The sequence below is a fragment of the Anolis carolinensis genome, chromosome 4 (genome assembly GCF_035594765.1).
Source record: "Anolis carolinensis isolate JA03-04 chromosome 4, rAnoCar3.1.pri, whole genome shotgun sequence".
Classification (NCBI taxonomy): Eukaryota; Metazoa; Chordata; class Lepidosauria; order Squamata; family Dactyloidae; genus Anolis; species Anolis carolinensis.
Window position 1 is genome coordinate 194,461,367 of NC_085844.1, and position 15,762 is coordinate 194,477,128.

The window sequence follows — 15,762 nt, forward strand, 5'->3', positions numbered from 1 at the left end:
TGGGAAGGTCATGTAAATCAATCGGCTAAAATTTATTGGATAGAAAGAAATGTAGTGGAGCTCACAGGGAAAGTAGGCTGTAGATAGCATGACTCAAAAAGTTGAGGAATTTTTCAGACCCCCAGTGCAGTGCTTTTTCATGGCTGTCAAGTGTAAAATAGGGAAATGAAAACTCTTAAGGCTACATTCCTGTTGTCCCAGGAATGTATCTCAGGGATCATAGAAAGGAGCAGATCTCCTTTTCTAGAATTCATGATGAAATTTCAACTTCAGAGAGATACAGTATCAGATGCCTTTAGCTATTGCCAGATGTCTGTCAGATGACTTCAATCTAAAACGTATTCTCACATCAGAACTATCTGACTGCATCAGTGGAAAAAGTGATAAAACAAAGCCTTCTCCTTGATTGAGACCAGTTGCCATTTAGTGCTTCATGTTACAGAACTGTCCCTGATTATAACCATACCTGATCATTTTATGACTTCATTATGCAATAGTATGGAAAAACTAATATCTGAACATCTTTGAATATCTGAACATTCTCTTTTCCTCTCCCCTTGTATTTCCTTTGTATTCTAAACAGTTGTTTAAATCTGTAAACAGACTGGAGTAGTTTTAAAGAAATGCAGGAGAAAAATGTGTATTCATTGTAGGTACCCATGTGTACTCATTATGGGTATTCATTATATGTACTAGCCAGAAGGTGTCTGGGACATTTGCATTTTTTAAGTTTTAATATGGAGTTTACACACTGCTCTATATCAGAGATTCACAGCAGTGTATGGTGTATTAAAACAAATAAATACAAAAAATAAATGCATAAACAAGTACATTAATAAAGCAGTGATTTTTTTTTATTAGTTGAGGAATGTTTGTTTGGAAATAACCCTTTTCAAAGCTGATCAAAAACAGATAAGGTTTTGCACATTCCTAACCTCAGATGGAAAGGATGGGAGACAATATGGTAAATATGGAGGCCCTCTTCGCAGACGCGATTGGTGGGGATGAGAGACAGGGCCTTCTCGGTGGTGGCCCCTCGACTGTAGAACTCCCTCCCCAGGGAGATTAGATCAGCCCCCTCCCTTTTGATCTTCCGCAAGAAAGTTAAAACATGGCTCTTTGACCAAGCCTTTGGAAATTTGGTGCAAATTTGGTGCAGATAAGGAGATGACCAATGGAACGGCCCGGACCACACTCTTGGATCTCGTGATTTACTCTGCTGTCAGAGTTAATTGTTTATTGTTTTAATTATGTTTTAATCGTATACTAATGTTTATTATTATTATTTAAATGACTATTTTTGTACTTGTTTTTAAAAGGCATTGAATTATTGCCACACTGTGAAGCTGCCTTGAGTCGTGAGAAAGGCAGGGTAAAAGTATCATAAATTAATAAATAAATACCCTATTTGATGGCTTTCCCATCAGGTCATGGACACACATTCAACTACTGGAAATGTCTTCTCAGAAAATTTCAGTGACTACACAGAATGATGAGAAGTTACATCCTCAGATGTCATGATCTTTAATTGGTTGGAAGTTGTGAACTAGTGCAAAAACTTGAATTTGGTTCAGTGGCAAATAGAAACTCAGCACATAACCAACAGCCGTAGGGCTGCCTACTACACTATGTGCAAATTTTAAACCAGCATCATGAGAAATGCCACATACAATTTATTGTGCTAACTAGTTTTCAAGCACCACGATGCTACATACCCTTTTGACATGTCTATCATATTAGTAATGCTAGTTAAGGGAGCAATTCAATATCTTGAAGAACAGTATTTCCACATCTCTTGACTAACACTGTATTTATGGCATGCATCTAGGAGAAAACTATATTGCTATCATAAATCTGGAGGAGATGCTGAGGGGGCAAGATATAATAGGCAACTGACCACCAGCCATGAGATTTTATTGTAAGGGCTTCTTGCTGTTCCCCATTCCCAGATCTGTGGAGCATATAAAGCTGTGATAAAAACAATGATTCTTTATTAAGAAAAACAGAAGTTCTGATTTTTATGTATTCCATGCAAATGTCACTACGTATTTGCATAATTTGTTGCTTTGTAGAAAATTTTTACCACTAGAAAGTTGGATTCCCTCTGGCTTCAGTGATTTTGCTCGGTGAATTGCACACATCTTCAAGAATATATTTTACAGCCTTAAGAACTAGAGAGTAAAATTTGCTTAAAAATATAAAAGATGGTAAATTCTACTTTCAGTATCAAATTCCACATCTGCATGATTTTTATGCAGAGTTGTGGGACATACACAGGTTGGATTAAAATGCAAAAATGCTGTACCTTATAATTTTTTTCTCCTATTACTGAACCTCTATTCCATGTTTGTATCATCTTCCTGCAGGGCTGTAATGTCATGGAAGATCAGGACCTTCGGGAAATTGGTATTAGTGACCCACAGCATCGCAGAAAACTTCTACAGGCTGCGCGTTCCCTTCCTAAGGTTAAACACATGCATATCTTCACATATAAACACAGTTAAAGTAGAATATTCTGGACTTGAATGGACAGACCATGTTACAGAAGCAAATTACAGTCTGCTATACTAATTGCACTGGGAGTAGAACTGCTTAGTAAGAAATAGAGAATATTCTATTTTTCACTGAACCTTTGAGTCAAACAGATCTTGAACTGTGAGCAATTAGAGTTAAGAAGAACAACATAAGCTTTGCTGCTTTTGAGAAAACAATCTTTTTGTAGACTAGCAGATACCATCAGAGCAGATGCAAACATTGTGAAGAATTACATACTGTCTAGCTTGACCCATGATGAAACCATTATTGCAGAAGTAATTCGACTGATAGCAGATTTACTAAGGAGTTGCTAAGTCACAAAACAGTTTTTCCTATTGTCGGCAGTGAAATACCTCGCTCTTGCTTGGTTGCCAATACAAACATAAAATGCACCAATAAAGCTTTTCCTTGTGTGACTCTATTACTGGAAATATAGGGCATTTCCAAATGTAACAACTGTACTTTGTACTGAATGGAGCATTAAGATTTTATGCGAGTTAAATTACTCCTCCTGGAATAGAAAGTTTAGTATTCCATTCCAAAACATTCTGCTTCAAATAGATTTAAGCAGTAAACCAGGAAAACTGGTTTGCTTACTTAAAATGATTTGCTTTTTGAAACACAAAGTAGCAGAAATCATTTTTTTCCCCTTAAGTTCCTGATTCTTGGTTATTTCTGAGCCAGTACATTCTTACACAAGCAGGTATACTAGTGTTTTTTGGATTTTATTCTACTTGCAAAGATTGTTGTACCACTGATATACAGAATTGGGATCTATTGATTCCTTGACAGGCTTATCATTTGTCTCTTAGATGGAAACTTTTTCCCCCTGAAGGACTATATTCTCCTGGGGGTTAACTGTTGGGTTAGTTTGGGTGATGGACTAGGCTGAAGCCCACAATGAACAGGGCCAAAAAAGTAGGTGAACCTCCCGCCATCTCTAATAAGCCCTTTTCTCTTCCCTCCCCAAACTGTGCCCCATTCATGAGGCCTGGAAAGAGATGGGTTGTTTTTACTAGAATTCAAATGTAATCACTTGGAAAAGGCCACATGAAATTAGGCTGAAGACAAGTCATGGTTTATTCCATTTGTATAGGGTCTTAACTCACATTGACCTTATTAAGGGAGCTGTGAGATAAAGAAAATGTTGCATATAATTGAAATGTGATGGGCCATTTGTTCGGTAAGAAAAAGAAGTCTTGAGTTATTTGGAGCATAGTTTGGGGGATCTTTTGGAACAGAGATGGGTAGTCAACATTTACACCATCCAAATTCAAACACACATATGCTTTTTTTCCTTGGAAGAGAAAAAAGGCACTACCATAGGATCTACAGTAACTTTTCATGGACATATTATTGCTTCCATCTCATAGGAAATGATGGAGTGTTTGTTCTTCAAACGTCTTGCATAATAGGTGTAGCTAAATTTAATTTTGAGATAGGATCACATGGAAACCTTCTTTTTGTTAAGATCCAAGCTCTCTGAGTCTTGTGCTGTGTAAATACTTTCTTCTCTTGCTGTCTGCAGGTGAAATCCTTGGGCTGCGATGGAACTCAGCCTTCGGTCCCTGCCTGGCTGGACTCCTTGGGGCTGCAGGACTACATTCAATCATTCCTGTCAAGTGGCTATAGCTCTATAGACTCTGTGAAAAACCTCTGGGAACTAGAACTAGTAAATGTACGTTCCTAAGCTCCAGTTAAGAGCAAAATTCTGATACTTGCAGGACTATTTTCATATCGGCAATGTACAATATAGGAAGGATCTGGTGTGGGGGTTTTTTTAAACCACTTTCTCCATCTCTTCAGGTGCTCAAGGTAAATCTTCTCGGGCATCGTAAACGCATAATAGCCTCTCTGGCAGACAGACCATATGAAGAACCCCCACAAAAGCCACCACGGTTTTCTCAGCTAAGGGTGAGTCACAATATTTCAAATTTCCTGCTTATTTTTATAGAACATGTGTTCTTGATTTCTATTGTCCTTTTAACCATCTCTTCACTAACTATGAAAACCATAGCCCTCTGTAGGGAGACATGAAGCACAAGCCTCTGGATTTTAGCAATGTTAACAGAGGGCTCGTGTGCGTCAGAAGAGTTCTACACGGGGTTTCAGTATGAATGTTGGAAATGCAGAATTCATACTTCTCTCCCAAATATACTTTCTTTTCCTTTGAAATTATCTCAGAGGAAAGCCTAATTTGTAAAATTTGCTATATATTGATGAAGAGTGGAAAAAGCCAAATAAAAGAACAGCTGCACCAGCATATTCCCCCAAACATTTCCCCTGCCATTGAGATTTAAAACTAGAAAGGTTAGAAAGAGCATCCTTTTGGAAAGCACGGGAAATACTTATTTTTTAAAAAATCAGTAAGAGCTTTTATTCCAAATGAGAAAGAAATGTACTTGTCTTCCTTTGTCTTGGTTCAAACTTTACAGTTGTTATATTTATCTTTTTTGGCAGAATTGATAAATTCATTTAGGTTTAATCTGTGACTCCATTTTCCACTGGTAGGATTCATGAGACTTGTCTTTAATCCACTACTATCTTTTTTTTCTATTGGTAGTTCAGTGCCACAGCTTAAATGCATCCTTGATATGGAAAATAGAATACACTGAACAATGTGTCATTAGGTGTGCTTTAGCTAAACTTTATTCTATTTTTCCAGACCCCCAATATTAGTCCCAAATTATGCTCTAAAAAGCAGAAGACTGTAGTTAGAATAACAGTAGCTTTAACTTTTTATAGAGACTATAACCTATTGTTAATTTTGTACAAAATAAAAGAAATAACATTCTTTACATCCTTTATTACATGACCCCAAATTTTATACTTGACTTATTCACAGGCCATATCAAAATTACTAATTTTGGCATGTATTCAACGTATACATAAGGTTGACTTATATATGAGTATATATATAGTTATGGTACAAAATGAAATTACACACAGCACCAATGATCCACTGGGGATAGTAATTGTGGAGGCTGATCTTCTATTTGTTCATCTATCCTGGTACTTACTCAAAAACAGTACACTCTTGCAATGTGTCAGCTGTTCTCTTCTAACTTAGATACATTGGTTCAGGTTTTGGAGGGGTTGATTTTCCGTCAAAAATGTCTTAATTTACACATATACAGTAGCGTGTGACTTGTATGCTTAGCCATTGCAATTCTTCCTGTTCAAAGGGGAAGTCTTAAGAATAAAATTCAAGTGCTTTCAGAGTCACAAAAAAAGTCACGAAAACATGTCATGCAAAATTGCATACACAGTGGTGGTATGCTCAGCTCCTATTCTCTATAATTATCACAGGATTTCTAGTAGATGATTTTAAGGAAATATTACACATCAAAACTATTGCAAACTGATAAAATTATGAATATTTATTAAATAATTTTAAAAGCCTAATAATCTGCAGCAAATTGACAGTGCAGTTTCACCGATGACAGGGAGATATGTATGGACCCTTATTATCACAAACAGTAGATGAATAATGAAACCTGTTAAGAGATTTTCAGTCTGCAACATGGGGTCTCATGTGATTTGAATTGCCACCCAATCCAAGATCCTCTTCTCATACACTAGTCTAGATAACAGGAACATTTGTAACCAAGGCTCACTCTCTCGTAGCTTTTTTTTTTTTTGACAGCAGAGAATAGTAGAATAGGTCAGAACTAATGTGTCTGACCTTACTGGCATTGCCAGCAGCAAAGTTACCCAAGGGAACCACATCTCTTGAAGTTGGTTCCTTGCAACCATCCAATGAAATATGATTGTCTGGAACATTTGCATCTGGCATAGTGGCCATCCAGCAAATGGACTGCCCCACTATCATGAAGACATCCTGCATCAAGGAGCACCCCAGTTTACATTGTGAGAAACTGAGCATCCACTGCAAGTAAAATCACAATTGTAGAGTGAGTGACTTCTGCTGCTTCTTCACCAATTCTGGCATATTAGTAGACATAAGAGGAAGGAAAATCCCATCCTGATTATTTTTTTCATATTTTGTAATTTAAAAAACAAACATACATACTACAAAAAAAAACAAATATAAACTTCCACAATATCCCACTCTGCAATCCCTCTCATCTTTATTATTTTTATTATTCCTTTTTGAAGAAAGACGTCATTGCTTAGAACCATATTACACACTATTAACAAATATAAGTACTCAACTAAAAATGTAATTTTGAAGTTTGAGACCTAATTTTTTTCTGTATGTTAGGCTGAAGTGCATTGTTTCCTTACAGAAAGAATTCTCTTTACTTGTTAGTGGAGTTGCAGAAGGTTTTTTCCTTCATGACCTTAAAATGTAATAGGTAGTTAGCTGGCTGTGCTTTGATTCACTCACAACTGATAATGCTTTGTGGTGAACTGTCAGTCTTAATAGGACAGAGCCAAAGAGTGATTCATATTCTGTAGTAGACTTGCATTAATATCTCAAATGCATTGTTAGATCAGTGTGTACCATTTGATGCAAATGGTAGACCTGGACTTTCAGAGAATATTTTTTCTAGTATTTCTTCTATCTGCGTTTTCAGGATGGATGTTAATTAATAGAACTGAATATCTTTCTTCTGGCTGTGTTGGTCTTAATAGTCATTATTTACATATTTTAATGGATCTGCATCTACCTGAAGATACACAGATCATAATGCATATCTTTCTGATTGCAGTGCCAGGATTTGATATCCCAGACATCCTCACCTCTGAGCCAAAGTGACTCTTACACTGGGAGGTCAGCAGATCTCCTGCTTCCCTTGGGGGATGCTGGAAAGAAGAGACATGAGGGCAGCCATGATACTGTTTCTTACCCCAGAACAGAGAGACTCAAGGTATAGGTTAAAAAAACCAGTTTGAAATGTGCTACTTTTTCTTGTTAGTGTCTCCTGTGGGGGTCACAGGCTGCAGTCAACTACTTCAGCTATTGCTGTGAAAGCAGTTGCCATCACTTTTTTTAGAAAAGGATGGTCCAGCAATCATTGCTGCGGAGAGAAATGTAGTATTGCTTTCTACTCTGTAGGGGTACCCTACTGTAGTTAGTCTCTTGTTACTGTGTTCTCTGATCCCCCTGCACTTAGATAACCGCTGTCTGTCTTTTTCAAAAACACACACAGAATCACACACACACGTGGACAGTCACTTCTCATATTCCCACCTGCTCCACTGAGAAGTGACTCACTGCTTCTAGGGGAATGCCCAAGGACTGCACCGGAGGGTAGGAAAAATAGCGCCTCTTCTGAGTGGCTGCCAGATCATCTCCGAAAAATGACTTGTCATTGGCTGTCAGGAGACACTAGGGCTGTTTGCTCACTAATGGGTTCTGACTCTTGCTGAAGCCAAGAGGGGGAGAGAGAAGGGCAGTTTCAAAAAGCAAGAACAGAACATTTTGAATTCACATTTTGAAGTTGAAGCAGGGAATTAATTTTGAAAATTAGTTTAAATTTGGTAAGTCGAAATAGCATTGTATACCCAAATTGACTACTTAGGGAAATTGTGAAGGCACAAAATTTTTCAAGTACTGTTGGGATAAGTACATTTTCTTGCAATAATTTTAGTTAAAATTAAATGACAAACTAATTATGGTGGAATTAAAATGAACATTTGGGGGCTTGTAATCACATTACATTTGAATTAATTATAATGAGCATGTGTGCTTGTGCAGCCCCTCAGCTGATTTCTCATGGAGCTCTTGGGACCACAGGAGTATAGCTTCGTTTATTAGCTTGTAAGATGCTGTATGACTGTCATACTTTATTATGGTAGTAGGGAAGTAATCCTGACAGAAAAGCAGAGGAATTTGATAGCAGTTGTGGCAGTTTCCCTGACTCGAGGAACACAGTGGTGAGCTATGGCTATTTGCTTTGAGGCTTCTGTTGTAGAAAAAGCAGCTGCTGTTTTAACATTAAAAGCAATGTCTAGCTCTGGATGTTCCTGGTCTTTAATGCTTTGTGAATTTTTTAAGTGGGTTTTTATGCTAAAGATAAAACAGCTATCTTTTATCCCCTTCTCAAGTTGTGTTAATCTTCATATCTTTTATATGGTGTAATGCAGTGCTACTCAAAGTAGGGTCCTTAGGCAAATCACATTGTTTGCTTTACAGAAAGGCAAACCCGCCGTGAACAAATCTTGCCAAGAAAACTCTGATAAGGCTTCCATGATAGGGTTGCCGTAAGTCAGAAGCAGTTTGAAGGCACACAACAAAAAATGTTGGATTTGAAAGACTGCCAGTTGGATTGGCATGGTTCTTCTTACCAGACAGTGCTTAAACACCAGGATAGTGTTATGCACTGTGATTAAAGTCTAAATAATGTTTCATTTATTATTTAGAAATATTTATATACTGCTTAGATCCAAAACTTTTAAACCAATGAAATATAAAAGGTACTCAGTACCCAATGCACAGTAGAGCACGTGGCCCATGAAATAGATGTTAGCTTGTGCTAGATAGGGAAGGCTTGCATAAATTTTAAAATGTATCTAGAATTAAGAATAGTTGGAGCATTGTGAATATCTAATGGAAGAGCATTCCGCATAGTAGCAACCACACACTAAACACTCTGCTCCAAACAGTTGCAGAGTGCACCTTCGGCACTGCCAGGAGGCCCTCTCCATATGACCCGATTGAGTGAATGAAAATATAAAGAAGGTTGCCTGTCAACTAACCAGCTCCCATTGTATATATGACTTTGTAAATGAGTAACGAAACCTTAAATGTGGCCCAGTAGCTAACAGGCGGGCAGTCCTTTTCTTTCAGCAGAGGTATCATGTACAACTAAGATTTGATCAATTGATCTTCCTGTTTTACTAGTCTAGTTAGCAGGGATTAGGAGATAGCACTGGATGCAAACTTTGGCAACTTTCCTCTCATTGTTGTTTTGAAAAAACTATAAACATCCAATTTTCCCCAGGTTTTTCAATTCTCTGTATTGTCTATATTCTAATAGGTAACTTTTTATTATGTAAAATCAAATATTTATGTTGATAACTAGAAGATCTGTGTGCATGTAAACTACTTTAAGCTTTATGAAACACTGTATCAAAATATATAAAGGAAGGTCTCAGTAACCATGCTATATAACATTAATCTTCAGAAGACTTATTAAACAAATGTGTGTAATGTGATATGTTTAAGTTTTTACTTTCGCTATTATTGGTTAGTTATTACAAGTTTATATTGCTCTTGTTTTATTTATTGTATTGATTGATTTGTTGTTTGTCTGTTTTTATGGCATTGAATGTTTGCCACTTTTGATGGAAACCACTCTTAAGTCTCCTCAGGGAGATAGGGCGGGTTACAAATAAATAAGTAAATAAATAAATAAATAATCTCGGTGGCCTGATTCTGATTTAAACTGGCACTTGCATTTTCAGGAGGAACGTCATGAATCCAAACTTATGCTCAGACCCCCAAGTCTGGCTGCTCCTTATGCCCCTGTTCAACATTGGCAGCACCAGCCAGAGAAACTTATATTTGAGTCTTGTGGGTATGAAGCCAATGTAAGTATTTTCTAAATCATTATACAAATTAACGAATCTGGTGAATAATTACTATAAAACACAGGTGGACAAAGTGTGGCCAGTGGGTTTACGCACCCCTCTGCAGTCATTTTTGTGGCCTCCCCTGGAATTAGATTTTTTTTTACTCCAAAATGCCCAGAAGCAGCCTTTTTTTTGAAAATGGACAAGCATCTCTATTCACTCTTTCTGTGGTTAAAAAGTCCTCTCTGGGGACCAAAATGGCCAGGAGGCACTTAAAATGGCAGAACCCCCCCACCACCACCACCACCACTTAGAGGGTATTTGGTGCCTGGGAGATAACAGTGGAAGTCCAGTCCTCCAAGGTCATCACATATGCCTACTTCTGTTTATTGCTGTTTAGTTGTGATGGAGATGGAAAAGTTATTCTCAAAAATACCGCGTAGAAAGGACATTGCCACCACATATGTACTGAATCTTTGCCCTTCCTGGCTCTTGAAATGAGCTAAAGGGGGACTGGCTGAGTGGATAAGGAGGGTGGTGAATGCCTCAGGGTAGCAAGTGAAATTCCAGTCCTACCCAAAGGAAGCTATAGTGAGGCCATTAAAGGTCTTAGAATCTAGTGGCTTTCCAGCTCCATGGATTTCTGCATGAAACAGTTTATCTAGATTAGTGTCCCATTTGACTTCAGTCCTGGCTATGGGCCTGAGACAATGGATGGCCTATGTTGGTAACTGAGCAGGGTGTGTGTCCCTGTTGGTTCTGCTAAACCTATAAATCAATAGTGAATTGGATATTCATCTCTTAACGTGCTGCAAGATCCCATTCTACAAACAATCATGCTAACAGTTACTTTTGCTTCTATCTCCCTGTCAGTATTTAGGATCCATGTTAATCAAAGATCTTCGAGGGACAGAATCAACACAGGATGCCTGTGCAAAAATGAGGGTAAGTTTCCACTTCTTCATAGAATGCAGCACCTATGTCCATCTTGAAAGAAAAACTGTATGTTCTGTTCACCCCATTTTTGAATCTTCAAATCAGAGCCCAGACCATACTAACTTAAGAATTAAACATGAAAATCTTTTCGTTTTCATAATTTCACAATCTGCCATCTTACGCTAGTCAAGATCTTTACTAGATTTCTTTAAAACTGTGGAATGGTTGACAGGTTATTGCTGACAAGAAAACTCAGTTTCTCTTTTTTAATGCGTACATATTGCAAAGATCATTCTGAAGTTATGAAATCCAAAATGTGTGTGTTGTTGGAGGCTTCTGAAATCTTGCTTGCCCATGACCCCACCCATAAAAAGAATAAGCATTTTGTCTTTTAATGAGGGTTTTCTTTCCTTTTGTGAAGAAATCTACAGAACATATGAAGAAGATCCCAACAATAATATTATCTATCACTTACAAAGGAGTGAAGTTCATAGATGCCTCTAACAAGGTAAGAAAAAAAATCCTACTGAAACCCTGAGAGCCATTGCTAGTATTAACTAAGAATGGGGAATCTCTGACCCATGGGCCAGATTAGGACTGAAAAGTGGAAGTCTCAAACCTGTCACAAGCTTTTCCCCGCTATTATCTTTGATCAGTGATTGGGGATAATGTATTAAGACACTTATCTAAAGTCCCAAAGGCTGACCTCTGATGTGCAACCTACAGAAGTGGCGCATGGAAGTGAGTTAAGCTTTTCACATGTTTAATGTTGTTGCAGTGTAGACCACTTTGCATACAATTGAGCTATGCTTTATAGGCTTGGAAGGAAAATGTCAACATTGTTAATAATTTTGCTGGTGTTCAAACTCATTAGCTCTGTCCACCCCTGGGATGCAGTTCCTGAGATTTTTCCTACATTAGGCCCTATAAAAAAACCCGATCTGCCCCTAATACAAACGATACTGAGGTATGTGTGTGAGCTAGGGTTGCTAATTAATATGTAAGATTTCCTTTTTGAACTTCTATTACTTTGTATCATGATAACTTCAGAAAAGTTATCCCCATTTTTGAATCTGGGTCATATTATTTTTCAGCCTGCTTAAGACAAGGATAGGCAGCTTGTAACCCCCTTATCCCCATGATGTAGTACTGCAATTCCTATCAGCTGAAATTACTGATAATAAGCAACGATAGAGTTGTAGACCATAATCATCTGTAGAGTCAATTTATCCACCCCAACTTCAGAGAAGGTAAGATTATGACAGTTGCCAAAATTAGAAGTATTAATTTATGTGAGGTTACTTGATGGCAATCAGTGGTTTGAATCAATGTATACATTAATGAAATGAAATGTTTTTTTTTGTGAATTTAAGGGTTTTTAAAGGCAGCTACACTGTATAATATTGAGCAAAACCTGGTGTTTGCTTATGTTTGGCAGAATGTTATTGCTGAACATGAAATCCGGAACATTTCCTGTGCTGCTCAAGACCCAGAGGATCTCTGTACATTTGCATATATCACCAAGGACTTGCAGACTAGCCACCACTACTGTCATGTATTCAGTACCATTGATGTGGTAAGAGATGTGCAATAATAGAAGAGAATGTGTTTCATAGCTTCAGGGGTATGAAAAATAGATTTTGTGAAATACAATATGCTTGTTATAGGGACCTAGGAGTAAATACCTGCAATTTATTTAGTTTGTAAATGTAAATATATCCATGTGATTTATGTTTGTGGGCGATGTACTATGAACTATGGGGTAAATGGACCTGTATAAAGATTTATTTATGAAGTTCTCATTGATTCGGGGAGTTTACTGTATTTATGACTAATTGAATGTATCCTAATCATAATCTATAGAGACATATACGCAGAAAAACTTGAGGAAGGTTGATTATGAGATTTTTTTTCCAGTGCCATATTTTAAATGTCATCCAGATCAATACCACAAAGGCCTGGCAAATACTTGAGGTCCATAAGTGAACACTTCTCACCAATGCAATGGTTATCACTGTTTTTTGTTTCTTTCATTTAGTTTTGCTTGTAAAGATGTGACACTGAGGAATGATGTTCACCTATGAAGTTAGGCATTGGCTGTAAGCTACAGTAAAGTAGTCTTTAAGATATTATTTAGTGCCCTTTTTTGCTGAAGTAACGTATTTCTTTCTTTCTTTTCTCAAGAATCTAACATATGAAATCATTTTGACACTGGGGCAAGCGTTTGAAGTAGCCTACCAGCTGGCTCTCCAAGCTCAAAAGTCAAAACCTCCAGGTGCTCTGACAGCTGAAACGATAGAAACAAAATCTTCTAAACCTGTGCCTAAGCCTCGAGCCAGCATGAGGAAATCAGCAGTATGTCATTTTTAAAATTCATCCTTGTATTTGTATTTAATGTGATGCAAGAGTACAGCAGACAAGAAAATACTGCCTGTGAAAATAACAATAGTCTCACGTTCTCCTTCTTTCTTATCTGGGTTCAGTTATTTTAATTGATTCCATAAAGTCACTTTGGGTAAATGTAATATTTATGAACAAATTGTCCACCAATAGAAACAAAGAAAAATTACTGTATACTTTGAATTATAGTACAATAATGTTTTATTTTTGAAGGATAATAAGCAGAACTAGTTATGCATGGTGTAGTGATTTAAGCATTGAGCTACACCTCTGGAGATTGGAGTTGACATTCTTGCTTGGCTATGGAACCCCACTGGTTGACCTTGAGTAAATCAGTCTCTCAGCCTTAAAGAAAGGCAAAGATAAACCCCCTCTGAATAGATCTTGTCAAGTAAACTCTGTGATCGCAACAATAAGTGTACACTATGCATGTGGGACCAAAGAAACTCCACTACACAACATATGCTGATAGGAGAAAAAAGGAATTGTCCAGACAGCATGTTTCACTGTACCTTGTCTTTGCAAATGGTGACTGTACACGGAGTGTTGTGTTTGTACATTGCTGTTGTTCACTATTTATTGTATAACAGCACATAGTCATTGACATGTGTTGCAGTGTTGTTATCCTGCATGGAGATGTTGCATCTTGTCTGTGTACAGATATTTATACTGTGCTGAGGGAATATTGGATTGCAGCCAAATTATATCACAAAAGTGAAAGCACAATTCAGATTTTTCTGGCCAGTATAAAAGATGTTCCTAACTCACAGTCAGGCCTTCTTCCTTTAAATATCCAAGCAAATGCTATCTTCCACACAGCTTGCCCTCTGTTCATGAAGATGAACCACAATGTATCTACAGCGCAACACTTGAATTTCTTGCTGACTGTTTATGAAATCTAGATTATGCAGATTGATCTGACTTTCTGCCTCCCATTTCCAAATTGGCCCAACTACCCTGTTTCCCTGAAAATAAGACATCCCCAAAAAATAAGACCTAGTAGAAGTTTTGCTGAATTGCTAAATATAAGGCCTCCCCCGAAAGTAAGACCTAGCAATGTTTTGTTTGGAAGCATGCCCGGTGCCCGCCAAACAAAACACCATAGCATGCAGGATTGGTAAATGTATATAATAATAATAATAATAATAATAATAATAATAATAATAATAATAATAATAATAATAATTATTATTATTATTATTATTATTATTATTATTATTATTATTATTATTTTATTTTATACCCCACCTTCATCTCCCCAGAGGGACTCGGGGCAGCTTACATACCAGTTGTATATGGAAATAATGGTAGTAACAAGAAATTCTTGACAGGAGTCACAGTTTGTCTGGTTTAGTTATGTTGGTTTGTGATGACAGCTACTGTACAGTATAGAATAAATGTTCATTTTTTTGTTCAACAATGAATATGAATTCTTTTTCATGGAAAAATAAGACATCCCCTGAAAATAAGACCTAGCGCATCTTTGGGAGTAAAAAATAATATAAGACACTGACTTATTTTCGGGGAAACACGGTAGTTTAGCAATGCACCAAGGTAATCACTGGTGTCTCTTCAAAGAGGCCTGGTGAATAATCAAAGAAATATATAGTGTAGATAGTTGTTCTAGGCCTTGGATCCTTTAATGTTTTACGTCTATTGAATATGCTTGAAGTGTAAAAGTCAAAAAATGGATGGTTGGGATATAGTATCCCCAGAAAACAATCAGGACAAGAGCTATTCATTGACAATGGAAAATTCTCTTTTGTACTGCGATCTAATATTGTAGATTCATGTGTCCGGTTTAAGTGGTAATCAAGGACTAAATGGGTTGTATGTTTTCCGGGCTGTATGGCCATGTTCCAGAAGTATTCTCTCCTGACATTTCGCCCACATCTATGGCAGGCATCCTCAGAGGTTGTGAGGTATACAACAAGCCTGTGATCCCTGCCATGAAAGCCTTTGACAACACAAGGACTAAATGGGCTGTATCACAGCTTATCTTCAAATAAATGACCAGGTTCCAAAAACACATACATCATAGTGCCCAGATCAAAAGTAAAACATGTCATGTAAAGCATATTACCATTCTTAACTCAGATATTTGCAGAGAATTTCTGAGTTGCAGTGAATGGGGACCTATGAAGACATTAGACAGTATTTTTACCATCATTAGGGCTCTTTTACTGCTTTGTTTTCTTCCAAAAGATAGTTTTTCAAGCTGCTGATAGGTTGTATCATTTCCTCGTGTTGCACGTTATTTCTGTGTTGCCACTGATAACTAGATAATTACCAGTATTTCTCCAATATTGCTCAGTTGAGATCATCACCAACCCCTGCCTTATTTGTGCTAGTATTCACATATTCCCTCAAGCTTTTCTGTAGAATTGACAGGATCATACCATCATGGTC

General features: G+C 37.3%; 1 protein-coding gene across 12 annotated transcripts in view; it reads left to right on the forward strand.

Annotated features, from left to right (window-relative positions):
- anks1a (ankyrin repeat and sterile alpha motif domain containing 1A) overlaps window positions 1-15,762 on the forward strand; it is a 194,532-nt gene that overhangs the window by 172,983 nt on the left and 5,787 nt on the right. For 11 of the 12 annotated variants that reach the window (XM_008109723.3, XM_062979680.1, XM_008109727.3 and 8 more), the window contains 9 exons: window positions 2,367-2,465; window positions 4,064-4,213; window positions 4,342-4,449; window positions 7,212-7,370; window positions 9,910-10,035; window positions 10,891-10,962; window positions 11,375-11,461; window positions 12,392-12,529; window positions 13,138-13,308. In XM_008109723.3, coding sequence (XP_008107930.1) covers window positions 2,367-2,465; window positions 4,064-4,213; window positions 4,342-4,449; window positions 7,212-7,370; window positions 9,910-10,035; window positions 10,891-10,962; window positions 11,375-11,461; window positions 12,392-12,529; window positions 13,138-13,308 — 1,110 coding nt within the window. The remainder of the gene's footprint in view (window positions 1-2,366; window positions 2,466-4,063; window positions 4,214-4,341; window positions 4,450-7,211; window positions 7,371-9,909; window positions 10,036-10,890; window positions 10,963-11,374; window positions 11,462-12,391; window positions 12,530-13,137; window positions 13,309-15,762) is intronic. The other variant, XM_062979682.1, reaches the window with a different exon arrangement.